The following is a 17,467-nucleotide window of genomic DNA, read 5'->3' as shown; positions in this document are numbered from 1 at the left end:
GTAAATTACGAATAATATACTGACAAGTAAAAAAAATTGACATATAAGTAATCGTACATAATCAATCGATTAATTTACTTATCTAATCTCCAATGTTCAGATACAAATTTTTGTTGATATATAGTATACATTGTTAGCATGCACATCAATTGTTATCAGATAAGTATATAAATTACCGTGATGTTCACATTCAATCAAACGTACGCTGTTGTCGTTCGAGATGTTGTTCGCAGCTTTATTTCTTCTTATTGTTAGCATAATTACCATCTCCCAATGTAAGTATAACATATATAACAAATATAGAATAACACATATGATATTTATATTATAAATTAAACACAACATATGTAGAAATAAAAATATATATCGTGTAATTTTTGATAAAATATTTATGTTACAATATTTATGACAAAATATTTATGTTACAATATTTATGACAAAATATTTTATGTTACACATATTTATGTTACATTTGTAATATACTTCTAATTTTAAGAAAGCATATTTTTTATTTATTATTTAATTTATACTAAATAATTAAAAATAAATTACCTATTAATTTTAATACAAATAAAATACAACACAAAGTAGTTAAAATATGATTGACAAAAATCAGAAATATATATATTTTCCATGCACACATGTAAAATTGGATAAAATTAATACATATATATATATATATATATATATATATAAAATAAAAGACGATGAATACGAGTTAATAATGTTATCATAGTTACAGATTTTTAATGAAATTAAGTGTTATATTAACAACATTCCATTACATTAAAATATACAAGTAAACACAAAATATAAATTCTAGTAAAAACTTCAGCTTAAATAAGTTTAATATTGCCTCAATAGCTGCCGTATTGCAGTACGACTCACAGATCATAAATGGGGAAGATGTAGCGCCGGGTGAAATACCGTATCAGGTGAATTCAAGTGATTCATAAAATAACATTATCTTGCTATCCAAATAAGATTTCTTTCTTATATTGCAGATCTAGTTTCAATTCATTAAACCGACATAGACTTACTGACTTTTTCTATATTAAGTTTGATATTGCAGATCTAGTTTCAATTCATTAAACCGACATAGACTTACTGACTTTTTCTATATTAAGTTTGACTATTTAAATATTCGAAGATCGAAAATTCTACATCAGAAAAAATTAATTAATTTTTTCTACTTATATAGGTCTCCCTGCAGAACAGAAAAACTTCCTCCCATTTTTGTGGCGGTTCTATCCTAAATGAATATTATGTGATTACTGCCGCTCACTGCGTCAAAAAGTAATTAATTTTGACATAAAATTTGAAAGTAATAATATCGCGTATAAAATATCATAACTTGTGTATTTCAAATTAATGCATTAATAATTTTATATTTCAATTAATACTTATATTATTTTTATAGCCGAATACCTGCGGACATCACAATCGTCGTCGGCACCGTAAATTTGAACCGCTCAGGCGTATCGCGTATAATTAGACAGATAATTTCCCATGAAAAATATGATCCTGATAATTCATGGCTTAACGACATTGCATTGATCCAGGTAAATTCTTTTAAATTGTAGTTTAATCAACTGTTTTTTTTTATTTTTATATCATCGTTGACGCACTTTTTCTTTTTTTTTAGGTGTTCACTCCGTTTAAACCATCAAGTTACATTGGATTCGTAACTTTACCCAAACAAGACGAAATTGTTCAGCAAGGTACTGCGGCAAGAGTTTCCGGATTCGGAAGATTATCGGTAAATGCAGGATCGATTTTGCTTACAATTTTTAGAAATATTTACCGAAATTAATGCAGCATAGTATAGAGTGTATAATTTTATCACTCTATTTTTCTTGTATAAATTATAGGAAGACGGACCCGGATCCAAAATCTTACAACGGGCTACTATTTACATAGTCGATCAAGAATACTGCAAGAATATGTACAACAAGATTCTATATAATATCTACGATAGTCAAATTTGTGCCAACAATCCTAATATCTCCAAAGGATCTTGCAAAGTAAGTTGTGTAGAAGACATTTGAGTTATTATTTTGTGTTTTTATATAATATAATCCTTAGTAATTAATTAATAATTTATTTAGATAATCAAATCTTTATTAAACATACATATAAAAAAATATGTAGAATTTAAAAAACTTTAACAATTATAAAACATATAGTTAATTATTACTCTTTACAAATAAATTTATAATACATGATAGACAAAGAATAAAAAAAAAGCAACAGTTGTGTGCAAAAGAGCTGTATCATTTTACAAGAGTTAAGCGACTTTAAATATTTCATGCATGCGCAAATCGTTTAAAAAAAACTAGAAACACTTTAATCCTCTTTTGCAGGGTGATTCGGGTGGCCCTTTGATTGCTAATGAAAAACTTGTCGGGCTTGTATCATGGGCAAAAGGCTGCTCCCTTACTGACTATCCGACTGTGTACACCCGCATACCTTCGTACATCGATTGGATTGAGAAAAATGCCGTATAAATATAGTATTTATACAGATTAACGATTGCAGGAAAATCAATAACACTTTAGATTATATTTATTGTTTCATTTTATTATATCGCGCTATTATTGTATCGTCAATAATAGTTATTTTGTTCTATGGATAAAAGTGTTATTCTTGACGTTTGTCAATCTTGCTATGTCTTGCTTGGCTAATTGCTAATATAATAAAATTTATCATAAATGCAGAAAATGATTGTGTTATAATTATAGTACTTTATAAATAAGAAAATTGTAATATAAATACATACGTATATACGTACATATAACTATATTGTTGTACTAGTTGCAGATAAACATTATTCGTAATTCAAAGTTTGCAATAATCGTATCCAAATTATTTCTCATTTATATGTCAATATATATTATAGTGTTAATATTATATATTTAATATATATTTTAAATAATTGAAATAAAATAATTAGAATTTTTTAATAAATTATTCATTAAATAATAAATTATATTTATAAATAATAAATAATAAATATAGAATATCTTAGAATTAGCGAAAAGACTGCAACATTTATATTATAAAATTTAAATAAGCTGAAAATAATTTGATTTGTCTTTAGATCGTCGTAAATTCAATTTTTATAAATTATGTTTATATAGATAAAGTCCATACAATTTGATATATAATAATTAAATTATTTAATCATTAGTTTTTATAAATAATTAATTTTTTAATTGAAACTATTATCTGAGAGATAAAAAATATAAGAACGGCAAGATATCTTATATCTTAATAAGAAATTTTCATGTTATCAAAAATCAGATGGCAAAGAGAATATATATTGAAGCTATATATATAGAGTATGTATGTGTGAGAAAATACTTCATTGTTATTAATATTATTTTCTATTATCTAAATAAATAACAAACTAATGCTTTATACTTGTTTTATAATAGTACGGTATTAATCGGTGAATTCGAAAGATTAAAATAGTTGATAATTTTTAAAGTTTATAATTTTCATTGCACACATACACACACAAACACACACACACAACAAATGTGAAAAAAATTATTACATATTTAAAATAAATTTTAACTTAAAAGCGCGAATTATTTCTACTCAAATATTTTTTCATTTTATGTTATTAATTATAAAAAATTGTATTAATATTTATTTTACAAAATAATAACGTAAATTTTATGTAAAATTTTTTCTTTATTTTATAAAATTTATTAAGTTTATTAAATTAAAACCATGCTTTTTTATTTTAAAATATATATCACACAGAAGTATGATTCGCTCACTTGCGTAAAACTCAACGTTTTAGTTATTTCTATTATTACAAAATGTGACACAAATTGTGACACAAATTTTTAAATTCTGATGTAAGATAAGATTACGAGACACTGTTTTTTGAGGATAGAAAAAAAAAACGGAGAAGGAAATGAACACATATCGTATCAAAGTCGTACGAACAAACTTACGAACGCGCGATGTTGAGCATTAATTAACGACGTATGTACAATCGCAAAAACAGATCGAAGACTTTACACAAACTGACAATCAATATTCTTTTATCGCAGCAAGTCATGCGCGTAACGTCGTACATATAGCTGCTACGATTATTATTTTTCCCGAACGATAACGAGAACAAGAAAGAAGAAAACTCCACGCGCTCGTTGAACCATTTCTGACAGTCGCTCGAGAGCGAGGGTATTGTCAAAGTTCAATGTACCCCGATAAATCGTGCAATTGTTAAGAAAATTACAGAATAATGCGTAGAGAATCTATCACATATGGTTCGCGACATTCTGATAAGCGTATCTTTCGAATTGCACTGTTATTGCGACGTGATTATTGTGACCTGAATTAAATATAGATTCGCAATAAATATATTCTACATTATAAGTAAATTGTTAAAATGTAGAAATAAAATTTAATGAAATTAAATTAGTTAAAATAGATGATTATTATCGAAAATATAAAGTTTGTGGCTAAAAATTTTTCTCTATATATACACGTACACATCTACTCAAAACGATATTTGTATTATTAGTGAGCAAGGATTATTAGCAAAAGTGTAAAACATATTTTAACATACATATTATAAAAAATGCGGTAATTCTTTGCAACTTGAAGATAATCGCGTAGTATCCATAGCAAAAATTCTATACGTTTTTTGTCACAGAAATAATTACTCGGAAAATACGTACTTTATACCACTTTTCACAAAACTCTTTCACAAAAGCACTTGCTTTTTGTTTGAAAATCTTGGCGATTTTACGCGTGGAAGGAAAAACGTGTTCTCGGATTTCCCTGGAATGCGTTAGCAAGAAAGGTTTCGTTGTTCTCGGACAACCTTTGATCCTTTTATTCCATTTACAGTTTTGCGACAACCGATATTCCAGGAGAGACTCTTGAATAATGCATGCGAAGACAAACTTTGTCGACGTAAGGAAATAAATCCCTCTATGTATGAACAATATGCATTGGCAATGTGTTCCTATGAGCGTATTTGCGAAATTGCGAAGATTTATATGCACAGTCTAAAAATATCGCAACACACAAATATAATTTCTTCTATATATCTTATTTTATATGTAACTAGCTGTTAAAATAAGAACACTTATCGATAACACTACTATTAAATGATTTCCGTAAATATTGAACGGTGCTATAACACTCTATATCAGATAAGCTGATCTACATTAAACCTTGTTATCTATATAAGTTATTTAAGTTATATGCTGAGTGATTAAAAGAAAAAATTTGTAGTTCTTTATTCATATCATAATATTTTAAGCACACTTCGCTCGAATAATTTTCGAAAATCATTTTTTTATTGCATCAAGTATTTTTATCGAACGATAGAGTGGCTATTATCAATAAAGTTGGTAAACGATATTATATTTATATTCGTATAATACATCACATAAATATATTTATATACATATTATTATCTGATATCTTTATCGTTGCATATAGATTTTACATAATAAACAATATTAATAATAATTACATAATAATAAATAATAATAAAACATATTAAACAATGAAAAATAATATTTTTAATCCGACAACAATATCATACAATTAAATTATAAGCAAAAACGATAAAATGTTCAAAGATAAAATTTTGTAATCTATCCTATTTGATCACGTAATTTATTCCTTCGTCAGAAAAGACAGAACACGAATAACTGACGGTTAGAAATTCCACGAATGATGTTCATCATGTTATGCATTCGTTTGAAAGTTAAAAACAGTTGTAAATTTATCCCATCAATTGTAAATTTATCCAAAGCTATCGCAAAGTTTGGCAAAGGCTAGGTGAACACGATCGAGAGTTTCCGCACGTAAAACATCGGTGATCTCGCGAATCTTTGATCATCCGTATACGCGGCCGATTACGCGGTCAGAGCTCGGGGTCGTTGGTCGCAGGTGAATCCTGAAATACTGATACCCTGTAGCCGTCCTAGACCAACGATCGATCGTCTCCCACCTTTATCCGTTCGACAGTCCGTCAGGATTTCCTGATAAAACACGATCAATTGCCAAGAAATGATCAAAGTTTCTTATCCCTCGCGAGACTTCTTATTGAAATTGGCGCTACGAGCGTGGAACTTTTAATAGGAAGCAATTAAAGTTTTCAACGCACCATAATCACCAAGATAAATATTCTGAAATGTCAGTGTTTTTGAGATCATTTTTTCTTAATACAATACACAGATTAATCTTTACGTGAAAATATATTGGAAAGTAGAAATGTCAATAGATTTATATTTAAAGTTATTTCTTATATATTAAGTTATTCGATATTTAATTTATATGTAATCCAATGTAGTATTACGTGCGATGATACATTAATGAAATAAAATTACTATTAAGTTGAGAATACATCGGCAAATATTGATACTATTATAGACCTCATTCTAAACATAAATTGTTTGCGAACAAATTATAAAGAGCGATAATTCTAATCAATTAGATAATTAGATTATTTCCACGAAGAATATTGTTTATCCGAACTAGAAAGCATCAGTTTTATTATATGTTTCATTAAATGATAAGTCATAGAAAATGCAAAAATGAAACAATGTTATTATCATATCAGTCGAAGAATCACGATGTTCTATCACATCAATGAAAATACAAGATTCATCAGGCAAGATTAAGAGATACGGAAAAACCCAAAGCCTCATATATCAGTCAATGAGACAAATGTTAACAAAAAAGATTATTACTATAATCGAACAATATAGGATTGCATAATTAAAAATATATTGTAATATAATCTGTTATACATTAAACCTATATAACTTTTCTAAATCAATTCTGTGTGCTAGATTGTATTTAATCTAGATAATTATATTTAAGAAACGTTCTTCTTATATGCTTTAATTATAAGAAGCTAAAAGTTGCACAATGATAACTGAAATAGATATAATTAATTATTAATTTTTTAATACAAATTTCTTTCTCAGAAAATATAAAATAAGATCGGCAAAAAGAAAAAAAACGATTTGTGTGATCTTAAATCTCAGTACCGCAATATGACATTTTTTATCAAATCATCGGATTGCGATCAATCGCGATATAACATTTCCAATGTACTTCGTAATCAATCTATCTAATCTATATTGCACAAGAAAAAAGCTCGTCAATCATTGGACTACTTGTACGGAAGTGGATTGGGGCAGGTATATATAAATTCGCAGTGTCGACATGATTACAATACAGACTACGGTCAACAATCAAACGATGGCGTTAACGATCTTGTGTCTCCTCGGCCTATTGGCGTTCTCTCAAGGTGAGTGATGATTCTCTCGAGCAAACCGAAAACTATTCATTTAAATGAATACAAATTGATATACTCCCCTTAGAAATACTTTAGCAAGAGTAATTTATTGTGACATAGTATTCGACTAAATGACTTAATTTCATTAAACGGCTAACATTTTCAATTCCATCATTACAAACTGTGAGAATTGTAAAACTGTATATATAATTCTCTTTATAAAAAAGAAATTTTATTAAAATATTAACATACAAAAATCTAAAAATTAGTCTCTATTATATGTGTGTACATATATAAAAAATAGACTATTATTTAATATAATTTTAATTTTGTCAAAAAATTACAAATTTTTATTTTGTCTAATAATTTTGTTGTAAAATATTTAATTTGCATTTATATAACAATAACTTTGTTATTGTAGCTGGAATTTTGAAATTTGATCCCAGGATCGTGAATGGAGAAGATGCTAAACCAGGCGAAATTCCATATCAGGTACATATTACCAACAAAAAAAATGTATATATCGTTATAAAAATTAATAAATAAAGACATAATTATTTAAATTTGCGCTTCATAATTTATAAAAATATTTTTATTATAGTTAAAAGCACGGATAAAAATAAATAAATGCATATATATTAGAGTGCTTATTATTTTTACAGGTTTCTCTTCAAGACCCAAGTGGTTTCCACTTCTGTGGTGGTTCAGTTCTGAATGAAAACTACGTTATCACAGCAGCTCACTGTGTTGAGGGGTAATTTTATTACAAAATCCTTTCACAGTATACTAATTAAATATAGTGTTAAATTATAATAATATTATATGAGCCGTGAATACATAATCAAAACATATTGGTTTTCCCCTCTGCTTATATTTACGTAAATATTGTTTTGCCAATATAAAAAATATATAACACACTTATTAGAAAAGATTTTTTTTTTTAAATAGATAATTTAATAATTAAATTTTTATGTTAAATATAGCTCAAAACCTTCGGCTGTAAGAGTCATTGCTGCCACCACCAATCTGGATCAGCCACAAGTGACGAATGAAGTTGAAACAATCCGCGTGCACGAGAAATATGACTCTTCTAATTCTTGGATTAATGATGTTGCTCTATTAAAGGTAAATGAGATTTATTACAAATTTTTGTTCTGTGCGCAAGAGAATCAAAGTCATCTTTTCAGCATTTTCTCTAATCAGTAATGCTTAAGTTAAAATGATCTTTCAGGTGAAAAACCCCTTCAAAACATCTGCAGTTCTCCAATACGTTCCTCTGCCACCACCAGACCAAGTCGTTAATGCCAACGATGTTGCTGTTGTATCAGGATGGGGCAGACTTTGGGTGAGTTTCCTACTTTCTCAAATATATATCATTCGATCTCTATCTTTTATATAGAAACAATGTGAAAGAGCCTTACAATTATATTTATTTATATTTATTATTTAATGTAAAAAATAAAACGAATTCAGTACACTGAAAGCACAACAGTTATAAATATTGCTATAAAATCGCAGCAAGGCGGACCAACCACTACTAAACTACAACGAGTCAACATTGTGATTGCTGATCAAAACTACTGCAAAAATGTATACAACGACATGGGATACAACGTCTATGCCACGCAAGTTTGCGCGTACGATCCGCAAGTGGAGAAAGGATCTTGCCACGTAAGTTCTTTTTAAAATTGCAATTCTTATTCTAGCCACATTCATCTATACACTCATTTAATGTCTCCTCATAATAATGTACTCTATAAGCACAATCTCTTCGAATATAATTTTAATGAAAATCAAAAGATTTGAAAAACACAAAACAATATTATGAAAATATTCAATAATAATATTGAAAATTTTAAATGGCTCTTCCAGGGTGACTCTGGTGGTCCATTGACCGTCAATGGAAAACTCACTGGATTGGTGTCCTGGGCGAACGGTTGCGCCAGTACCTCCTACCCGACTGTTTACACACGTGTCAGCTCTTATATTGATTGGATTAAAGCTAATGCGGTCTAAATCAATTCTGTTCAATTCTACGATTCGTTCGCTGACGTTTTATGAAATTCGTTAACGATCGATTGTTGAAATCGAAAAAAGAAGATTCTTTTCTAATGTATATACAGATCAGATGTGATACCGATATGACATGGGGTTGCACAAAAAGTATATCCTCAAAATTTGTACACATTCTCGAAAAAATAAATATATAGTTTATGTATATATGCGTATATATAAAAAAGAAGATCGTTCATACATTTAGTATCGAAAAGCCACAAGGAAAAATTATAGCACGACAAGTGCTATTTATCGCTTATCACGAATCAAATCCAGAGGGATTTCGCTATAGCATTATTGAATCTAGTACAAGAGATTGGCTAGAACTCTCGGCGAAATCAATACACCGTGACTGCGCAACGCTCACGTGTTGCTCTTATTTCCGGTGATACTTGAAGGAACGAAAACGATCCATGCCGGCCATTTCAATCGTAATTGACATAATCATGATTGCTTATCGCTCAAAATGTGATTCTAAATAAAAATTATTCGTTAATTATATCATTAATAACACCATAAATTTATTCTCATCATTTCCTATATAATTTTTAGAAAATACTACCAACTTACAAAAAATAAACACATCGATTTGTTCAGAAAATAGCTACATATCATATCTTCAGGATTTATGGACAAAGAAAAAATATTGTAAAGAGAAATTTTTCGAGTTACGATGAAAAAAAAACGACATAAAAATATAGATACATATTTTTGTTCTGGAAAGAATAATAATAAACATTAAAAATTATCGAATAAGAATAAGTTGAAACATAATTACAATATGGTATATAGGACAGCTACTTCTTGACGACAGAAAAGCACGAGTACGGATTGTACCGAATTCTATTCCGCGCCACCCGTATTTACATTGCTAATGAAATTTCATTTCTGCTTTTGCCATTCTTCCACGAGAAGCGTGTGATAGACTCTTACGTTGCTCGTCAGTTTTGTTTTGCCCCTTTTGCATGATTTTATTCGGAGTATAAAAGGACCTTGTAGTTGCTCATTTCCGATGGAAGTGTTATTATTAATTCACTACACATCTCAGAAAGAGAATTTTCTCACTTTATTTTATTTAAAAAAAAACACTTGCGAAAACCTGATGGAAGTCATTTCCATCACTTGTGCAAAAACTTGACTAATTCATGATTTCGTGTGTGGTGAGTAGAATTACTGCAATAAAATTTTCATTCGTTGTTAAACTTTCAGAATTGATTTGCCGTTTGATTCATTTCCACCCCAAATACATAAATACATAATAGATCAACTGGATATCACTGGGTATCGCGTTTATAATTATTTCCGAACAATTGTTCAATCGCGTGTTAAATATAGTATAATAAAATCTATAATAGTATATATCGAGAAGCGACTATTGTCTGGCGAAATCATCTGAGCAAATACATAAATTTCTTTAGCTTCTAAATTTTATGAACTCACTTTTAAAAAATTAATTTGTACAGTTATTACATTATATAACAAAATAAAAATAAAATTACAGCATTATTCTCTCTTATAACTGTGCCAGTATTTTATAATTATATTAGGCCAATCGCGTATTTATGCATGTAGCGCACAACTTGATATAGCGTGCATAACTTTGTAATATTCAAATATAAATATTTGCTAAAGTATCATGTTTAAAAAATTTGTACAAACATATAAAAAAATTAAAAATTACATTAAAAATTTAATATTCGCACAAATCATATAACGATATGATTATATAGATATCGTTAATTAAATCCTTTTTAAAAATTTGAAAAATTCAAGAGATGTACGTGTATTATTGTAGGAATTTATCAAACGTTCAATTTCATGCAATACAAAAAATATTTAATTTTTATAATATTTAACTAATTTAATTTTTATAATATTTAACTAATTTAACTCGATGTTCCTTTACGATTATGATTTTAATTAAATCATTTGTTTATATATCCGCACTCCAATATCAACGCTACCTAGGGAACACCCTTTCAAAAATATCGAGAAGTTTTTAAATATCTAAAAGTCTCGACGAAGCCACCGAAAAGCTTCAATGAGAAACGAAGCCCTTTTCTATTCGCGATCAATTCGACATCGGCGCGCTACCACCTCTTTCCTTCATCTTCTCTTCATTTCTTTCTCTCTAGCTTTCCCCCTCTTATTCGTCTTATGATCTCCTTTCATTTCTTCTTTTGGATCCGCAAGTCGACCTTAAGGTCGTTGAAATAAGTCGAGAACTGTCGTCGCGACAATTCAATTTTATTAGAATTTAATTACGTACAAATTATTTTACTAATTATAAAATATCATGATTTTAATTCGATATACAAATAAGCAAATACTTTATAATAACAAGAAATAATGAAATTTTATAATGAGTAGATGTAAATCAAGGATTAAGACTCAGCCAAATGCGAGAAAATTATGTTCGATAATTGTCTGATAATTATATAATCACAGCACATAAATTTCATGAAAAGTTGTTTTAATTATAGTTTTATTAAATATCGATATAACTTGTACAGAATCAAAATAATTTCAAAGAAACATTTCCATAAAGTTCTCTAGTTCATTTCATATAACGATTATATCCGATCATTACAGTTTGAAATACTCAAATATTTAGATACTTTAGATATATCTGTACATGTTATTGCTATCATAGTTTTCATTGTTCCAAAACATTAAATGTATTGTGTGAAGAGGATATTTTTTGCTGCAAATCATTTGTAGAGATATATGAGATTCGTTTATAAAACAAATTAATGTGTATTTATTAAAAATCTAATAATAGAAAAATATATTATTATATAAATATCTAATTTTAATTGGTAAAAAATGATTTTTATAACACAAATGATTTTTTATACTAATAATAAACTTATAATAAATTATTGTATGCATACATTATATGTATATTAAAAATGTATGAATAAAACCATTCATAATAGCATGTGACTATTAATGTCTGACCAAAATTGACCTTTACTACTTTTATAACACTAAATATACGAGTTTTTGTTTCATCAAACATATCTGTGCTAAATTTTGATATAAAAAGCGTAATTATGCATATTTTTTGAAATCTACGACTAAAAAGACGAGAGATTCCGCAATTATCAATTAAATATAAAATTTATTTTGCTTTTGAGTGTGACCTGCAAATAACTAAGTCAAAGAAATACGAATCTATGAAGATATATAAAGATCTCGTATTTCCAATTTACAATCTAGCAAATGGCTGCGCGAATGAGTTTTAATGAATCCGAAATTATAAATTATAAACTCGAAACTTGCACCATGGTTTCAGATATACGAAATCGTGATACGGCAAACGCCTATTCAGTTCACCCACGCTTCGAATACTGCAGGGGTAATTTCATTCTACAATAATATGAAATAATTGCTTACGAACACGGCGCGAATTTAAAACATTATAAACTCTAAGCTTACATACATATATTGTATGTGTATACTAAGCTCTTCTCAATTCATTCTCACGCTAATGTAATTTCTCATTGTGTTTCCATTCGACAAAATACATTGAAACTTGGTTCTTCACAATAAAAATAAAAAAAAAATATCAGAAAAGTGCCACCCGCGTATTCACAATTACGAATCATATACAGCTTCGAATATTTTCTATTTAAATATTCTTTTTAAAAATTCTTGAGAGTATCTCACCCAATATAGAACAGCACGTGCAACGCATAGCAGTTATAAAATCTTTGGCATGAAGCCAGTAAAATCCTTCTTTTCTTTATATGCACAATAAAAAATATTAAATGTTATTAGTGCACACCTGGTAAAAGTTTTACCCAGCTAATAGAATTGAGTGTTTTATTTTCAATTTGATTATTAAATATCACGATAAATGTTTAAATGTTTTTATGATAGTAACTTGCAATTTGTACCGCAAGTTTGACAATGTTTATTTATGTTACTTTTCTACTGTTATATAACAATCATATCATTTCGATATCGTGAAAAATGGAGTCTTTATTCCGTACACGGTTTCTCATTCTACCAAATATCAAACTTTTAAAGAGTTTACCCGCACACGAAATATAGTACAATACTTTTCCTCAATTCTCTAGAGATTGCTGGACTTTGAAATGCTCTTGTGATGGGATATATATACACGAAAAATGGAATTAAAGTTATAATATGATGAATCATCTTATCAATCTCTACTTTCTTTTTTGTTAAAGTTATATTCCATTTAAATAATAATATAGGTAAAAGCGATATATAAAAAAATTCTGTGACTGTCATGATTTAATTATACCATAAAACTAAATCTCACTAATTTACGAGAGTAACATTGTGGAAAATATACATTTATATTAACACATTTTTTGATAAGGCAAGCGTATTAACTTGACAAAAAACTAAATAAAATTTGTATATTTATCCACTGTTATAATAAATAAATAAAAGTATATTATGAATATATTTTTTTACGTCATTTGATTTAACTTCTCTATTGGATGATATATTGGTATAATTCTCTAAAATATTGTCGGCAATATTTTATATGTAAATGAAAATACAATATGTCAATATGTCATAGCACCCACGTGCTAACACGTGTCGCGGCATACTCGCGATTTTTCCGAAAATATAATAAATAACTCCGAATATATTCCCAAACACTATTTCTCCATACTATCTCATACCTAATTAATATAAAAAAGGGCGAAAAAACTCGATGAAAATCACACATTGCGCGGATCCATCTAATTCGAAGAGAGATCTATCTAATGATATAGGAAACGAAAACTCACCTGCTTGTGGAGCGGCGTGACGCACTCGTCTTTGGTACGCTCGAAACGCTCGAACTTGAAACTGTTGCTGCGATAGAGTTCGTTGTCGCTCTGCTGCCTCCTGCAGAGCCGTCGTGTGAGCGCGCGCGGTCTACAGGGCGCACATTCGGCGGCGAGCTCCCAGTGCAGATGCAGCATCGCGAGCTCAGCGGTGCAGCGGGCCATCGCGCAGCCGGCGCGTCTCACACGGCACTTGACCCGCTTGATGCGGCCCTCGGACTGCGGTTTGTGACCGCACGGCTGAGTGCATTCGCTGCAGTCCGTGCACGTGCGACGCACGCGGTGCGTTTTGGCCGTGTGCGGACACGGCTTCGCCTCCTCGCCACACTCGCACTCGCACGGCGCCTCGCCGCCGCCTGCGTGCCCGCAGTTCGATCTCTCGTCGGTGCATTCGCACGGATGCTGCTGCAAATGCGTCGAGGAAACAGGAGAGGATGAGGATTGCGCGACTCGGCGACGAGTGCCGGCGCCGCAGCTTGTGTGCCGGCAGGAACGATCGGTGCACTCGGATCTGCGATAACAAATAATGTGTTTATGTTAGATGAAGAAGGCCAACACAAATTTAAATTATTCAGTTTTAAATATTAATAATAATATTGAATATAATAATAATAATATATAATATAATAACATATTATAATAAGATATAATAATAATATATTATAATATTAATATATTATTATAATATATTATAAATAATAATAATAAATATTAAAAGGGAAAAAAATAGATTTATTTTTCAATTCAAAATTACTCTTTGAAATTGAAGAGTGATTTCTCTTATTTGAAGTACGTAAATGTCCCCTTTCGAAACACGTCGTATTGATCTCTCAAGATTTATAAGCATACCTGTAGCAATTATGCAAATATCTATAGATATTACTGGAAACATCGATTTTTATATAGCAATTGTGAATATATTTTGCCCGAGATATCTGACAGTCGCAAGTTAAATCGGGAGAGTTCCTATCAACTATTGGAAACTTCATTTAGCGTATTATCGCACAATAATATCGTGGAATGGTGGAATTCAGTTCGGGGGGATTGTAAAGAAAAGAAGGGAAGAAAGGAGAATCAGGTCAGACCGAAAACGAGAACCGCGAGATGGTTTGCGAACAACTGTATCGCGATTAAATTTAGCCGCACGTAGATAATTAGATTGCAAGTGATAAATTGATTTCATTATAAATTGATTCAATAATTTAACAATTTTCCGCCTCGATAATGCTATATTTGTAATTTCTTGAGTTTCCTGTATGTTCCATGTTTCTCCGTTAACAATGTATGTAGGTATATATATGTCGAAAATTATCAACCGAAACAATGTATGCGTATAACGTATGCATTTTAATTATCACATTTTATTTATCTACGCACACTATAACATTTTTAAAAATGTATTAATTATATTCACAATAAAAAATATTGTTTTTTGCGATAATTATATATTAAGGCAAGATTATATAAGCTACGTGAAAAAATAAGATAATATGTATTTTGTAATTTAATAATAAGGGATTCATGATATTTGTAATTGTGAAGCTAGAAATTAAAATAAACCTACAATCGTGTATAATTTGCTGCTGCACGTGGTATGTCATATCTAGCATTTTTTCAAAGACAAAAACGTCATGCAAATTAAATTCTGAAATTCTTCGGCTAGACACTAAAATTTATTCTGCCGACATGAAAAAGCTTTTAAACATCGCATTTCACATTTAATCGTCAAAAAAACTCCCTCGTGTTAATCAAGAGAATGTAATCACTTCATTTGCTCCAGGAATGAGCAATTGCATCCACACCCTTAGGCAACAACGAAGAGATTAACTACGATAGCTACTCATCTAAAATCTGCTTACGATTAGCACAAGCATCAACAACACATTGGCTGATGATCCTTTCAACCCTTTCAACCCTTTTAACCGCGACCTTCTAGAACGCACAGCTTTACGTGATCAGCTGCCAACTACCACCATCAAATTAAACGATAATGCTTATAAAACAAGATTGCTATTATTAAAATGAAAGTAACAAAAAGCAAGGAATCCGCGATGACGAAGGAAATCCTGCTGTAACATCCTGCATGATAACATGACCGAATGGACGTAACTGTTGCTCGTTATGCTCACTCTTATCGATCGCACGAAAGAGTCCAAAATTTCGGAGCGGTTCATCAATAACTATCTTTTAAGGAAATTTATTCCACCCTACGTGACACAATGTCGCAACAATTTCCCCTCATGATCCATCACCGGAAGCTTAATGGTCAACAAGTGCTATCGATCGGATAAAGCGGTACCTTCTCACATTATCTCTCTTTCACTCTACACAGCAAGATAGCACAATATTTGGAACAGCAGTGTTTGACATCTACCTACCCCAATTTACAACCTACCCCAACGCAATAACAATTATGTCGTGGCATATTGCCTTCGTTCGCGAGAGATGACGCTGCCCGCAACAACAATAAATTTTCTACTATTACGTCAGAATCGGAAACGTTTCTTATTTACCTTCTAATCCTTCGCCCGGCCGACCCTCGTTGGTGCGGACAGGGTTGCGAGTCTGGCGGACAATCGCAGCTGGTGACGGCGGCAGTGGCGGAAGAAGCTCCTCCGGCTGGTCGCGTACGGCGGATTCTGATGAGGACCGGGTGCACCGGACACGGTTGTACCTGGCAACCGCAGACGATGGTCTGGGGCCCGCCGCCCCGGGACTTCCGGCCGCCTCCGCCGCGTTTCGCGCGTTGGTCCACGTGCAGCTGGCAGGGCTGCACGGGGCAACCGCAGCGGGCCGCGACGGCACTGCGACGCCCGGCACCTTGTACACGTCTCCACACCCGCTCCATTCAACGACCGGCGTGCGACTGACAATCGGCCACCCCCTACCCCACGTCGCCGTCACCCGCGACGACGGAGCGCGCGCGCGGAAGCCGCGCTTCGATCCTCTCCGCGTGACCTCGGCCGCGCTCGGCTGCCTGTCGCCTCTCCGGGGGATGAAATCCCCCTTTCGCGGCGACCGACCGAAATCTGCCGAGATGTGCGCGCCGGTCCACGATGCTGCCTCCCTCGCTGCCACGGCCGACGTTCCTTCCCTTTCTTCCATGAGCGGACAAATCCGGGCGTTTACCCGGAGTGAAAGGTCACAGCTGACTTCTTGGCGAGATCTCGCGCGAGATAACGCTTTGACATACGCACGGATTATGTTCTAATTTGTGTTTGCCTGCTTCGAGCTTAGACTAGAACGATTTTACGGTAATATGTTGATTGTTGAATGAGATAAGTGCCGCTCTATATTATTATTATTATGCTTATAT

The 17,467-nt window shown here is 31.3% G+C and overlaps 3 protein-coding genes across 3 annotated transcripts in view; 2 read left to right on the top strand and 1 right to left on the bottom strand.

The window, feature by feature from the left end:
• The window catches only part of hwt (SH2 domain-containing adapter heavyweight), a 135,777-nt gene extending 118,311 nt beyond the window's left edge, over positions 1 to 17,466 (bottom strand). The window contains exons 1-2 of the mRNA XM_029307228.2: positions 16,665 to 17,466; positions 14,113 to 14,662 (exon numbers count right to left, since the gene is read on the bottom strand). Of these exons, the coding sequence (XP_029163061.2) occupies positions 14,113 to 14,662; positions 16,665 to 16,999 (885 nt within the window). The 5' untranslated portion in view covers positions 17,000 to 17,466. The remainder of the gene's footprint in view (positions 1 to 14,112; positions 14,663 to 16,664) is intronic.
• On the top strand, positions 178 to 2,737 carry LOC114934577 (trypsin Blo t 3-like). The gene is made up of 7 exons (XM_029307233.2): positions 178 to 275; positions 865 to 935; positions 1,202 to 1,296; positions 1,421 to 1,562; positions 1,646 to 1,759; positions 1,872 to 2,024; positions 2,364 to 2,737. Exons 1-7 carry the CDS (start codon positions 221 to 223, stop codon positions 2,505 to 2,507), a joined length of 774 nt encoding a protein of 257 aa, XP_029163066.1. The 5' UTR covers positions 178 to 220; the 3' UTR covers positions 2,508 to 2,737.
• LOC114934576 (chymotrypsin-2-like) lies at positions 7,195 to 9,500 on the top strand. Its single transcript, XM_029307232.2, has 7 exons — positions 7,195 to 7,294; positions 7,704 to 7,774; positions 7,945 to 8,036; positions 8,266 to 8,407; positions 8,514 to 8,627; positions 8,801 to 8,953; positions 9,155 to 9,500. Exons 1-7 carry the CDS (start codon positions 7,210 to 7,212, stop codon positions 9,296 to 9,298), a joined length of 801 nt encoding a protein of 266 aa, XP_029163065.1. The 5' UTR covers positions 7,195 to 7,209; the 3' UTR covers positions 9,299 to 9,500.
• Position 17,467: the final 1 nt, after the last annotated feature.

The sequence above is a fragment of the Nylanderia fulva genome, unplaced genomic scaffold (assembly GCF_048542155.1).
Source record: "Nylanderia fulva isolate GAGA-0341 unplaced genomic scaffold, ASM4854215v1 Scaffold7, whole genome shotgun sequence".
NCBI lineage: Eukaryota > Metazoa > Arthropoda > Insecta > Hymenoptera > Formicidae > Nylanderia > Nylanderia fulva.
The sequence above is the reverse complement of the archived record's forward strand: the minus strand, read 5'-3'. Positions and strand labels throughout refer to the sequence as shown.

Coding starts and splice junctions, on each gene's coding strand:
- LOC114934577 (XM_029307233.2), top strand. CDS start 221: ATGTTGTTCGCAGCTTTATTTCTTCTTATTGTTAGCATAATTACCATC. Junction 936..1,201: donor CGGGTGAAATACCGTATCAG/GTGAATTCAAGT, acceptor CTACTTATATAG/GTCTCCCTGCAGAACAGAAA. Junction 2,025..2,363: donor TCTCCAAAGGATCTTGCAAA/GTAAGTTGTGTA, acceptor CCTCTTTTGCAG/GGTGATTCGGGTGGCCCTTT.
- LOC114934576 (XM_029307232.2), top strand. CDS start 7,210: ATGATTACAATACAGACTACGGTCAACAATCAAACGATGGCGTTAACG. Junction 7,295..7,703: donor CCTATTGGCGTTCTCTCAAG/GTGAGTGATGAT, acceptor TTGTTATTGTAG/CTGGAATTTTGAAATTTGAT. Junction 8,628..8,800: donor CAGGATGGGGCAGACTTTGG/GTGAGTTTCCTA, acceptor ATAAAATCGCAG/CAAGGCGGACCAACCACTAC.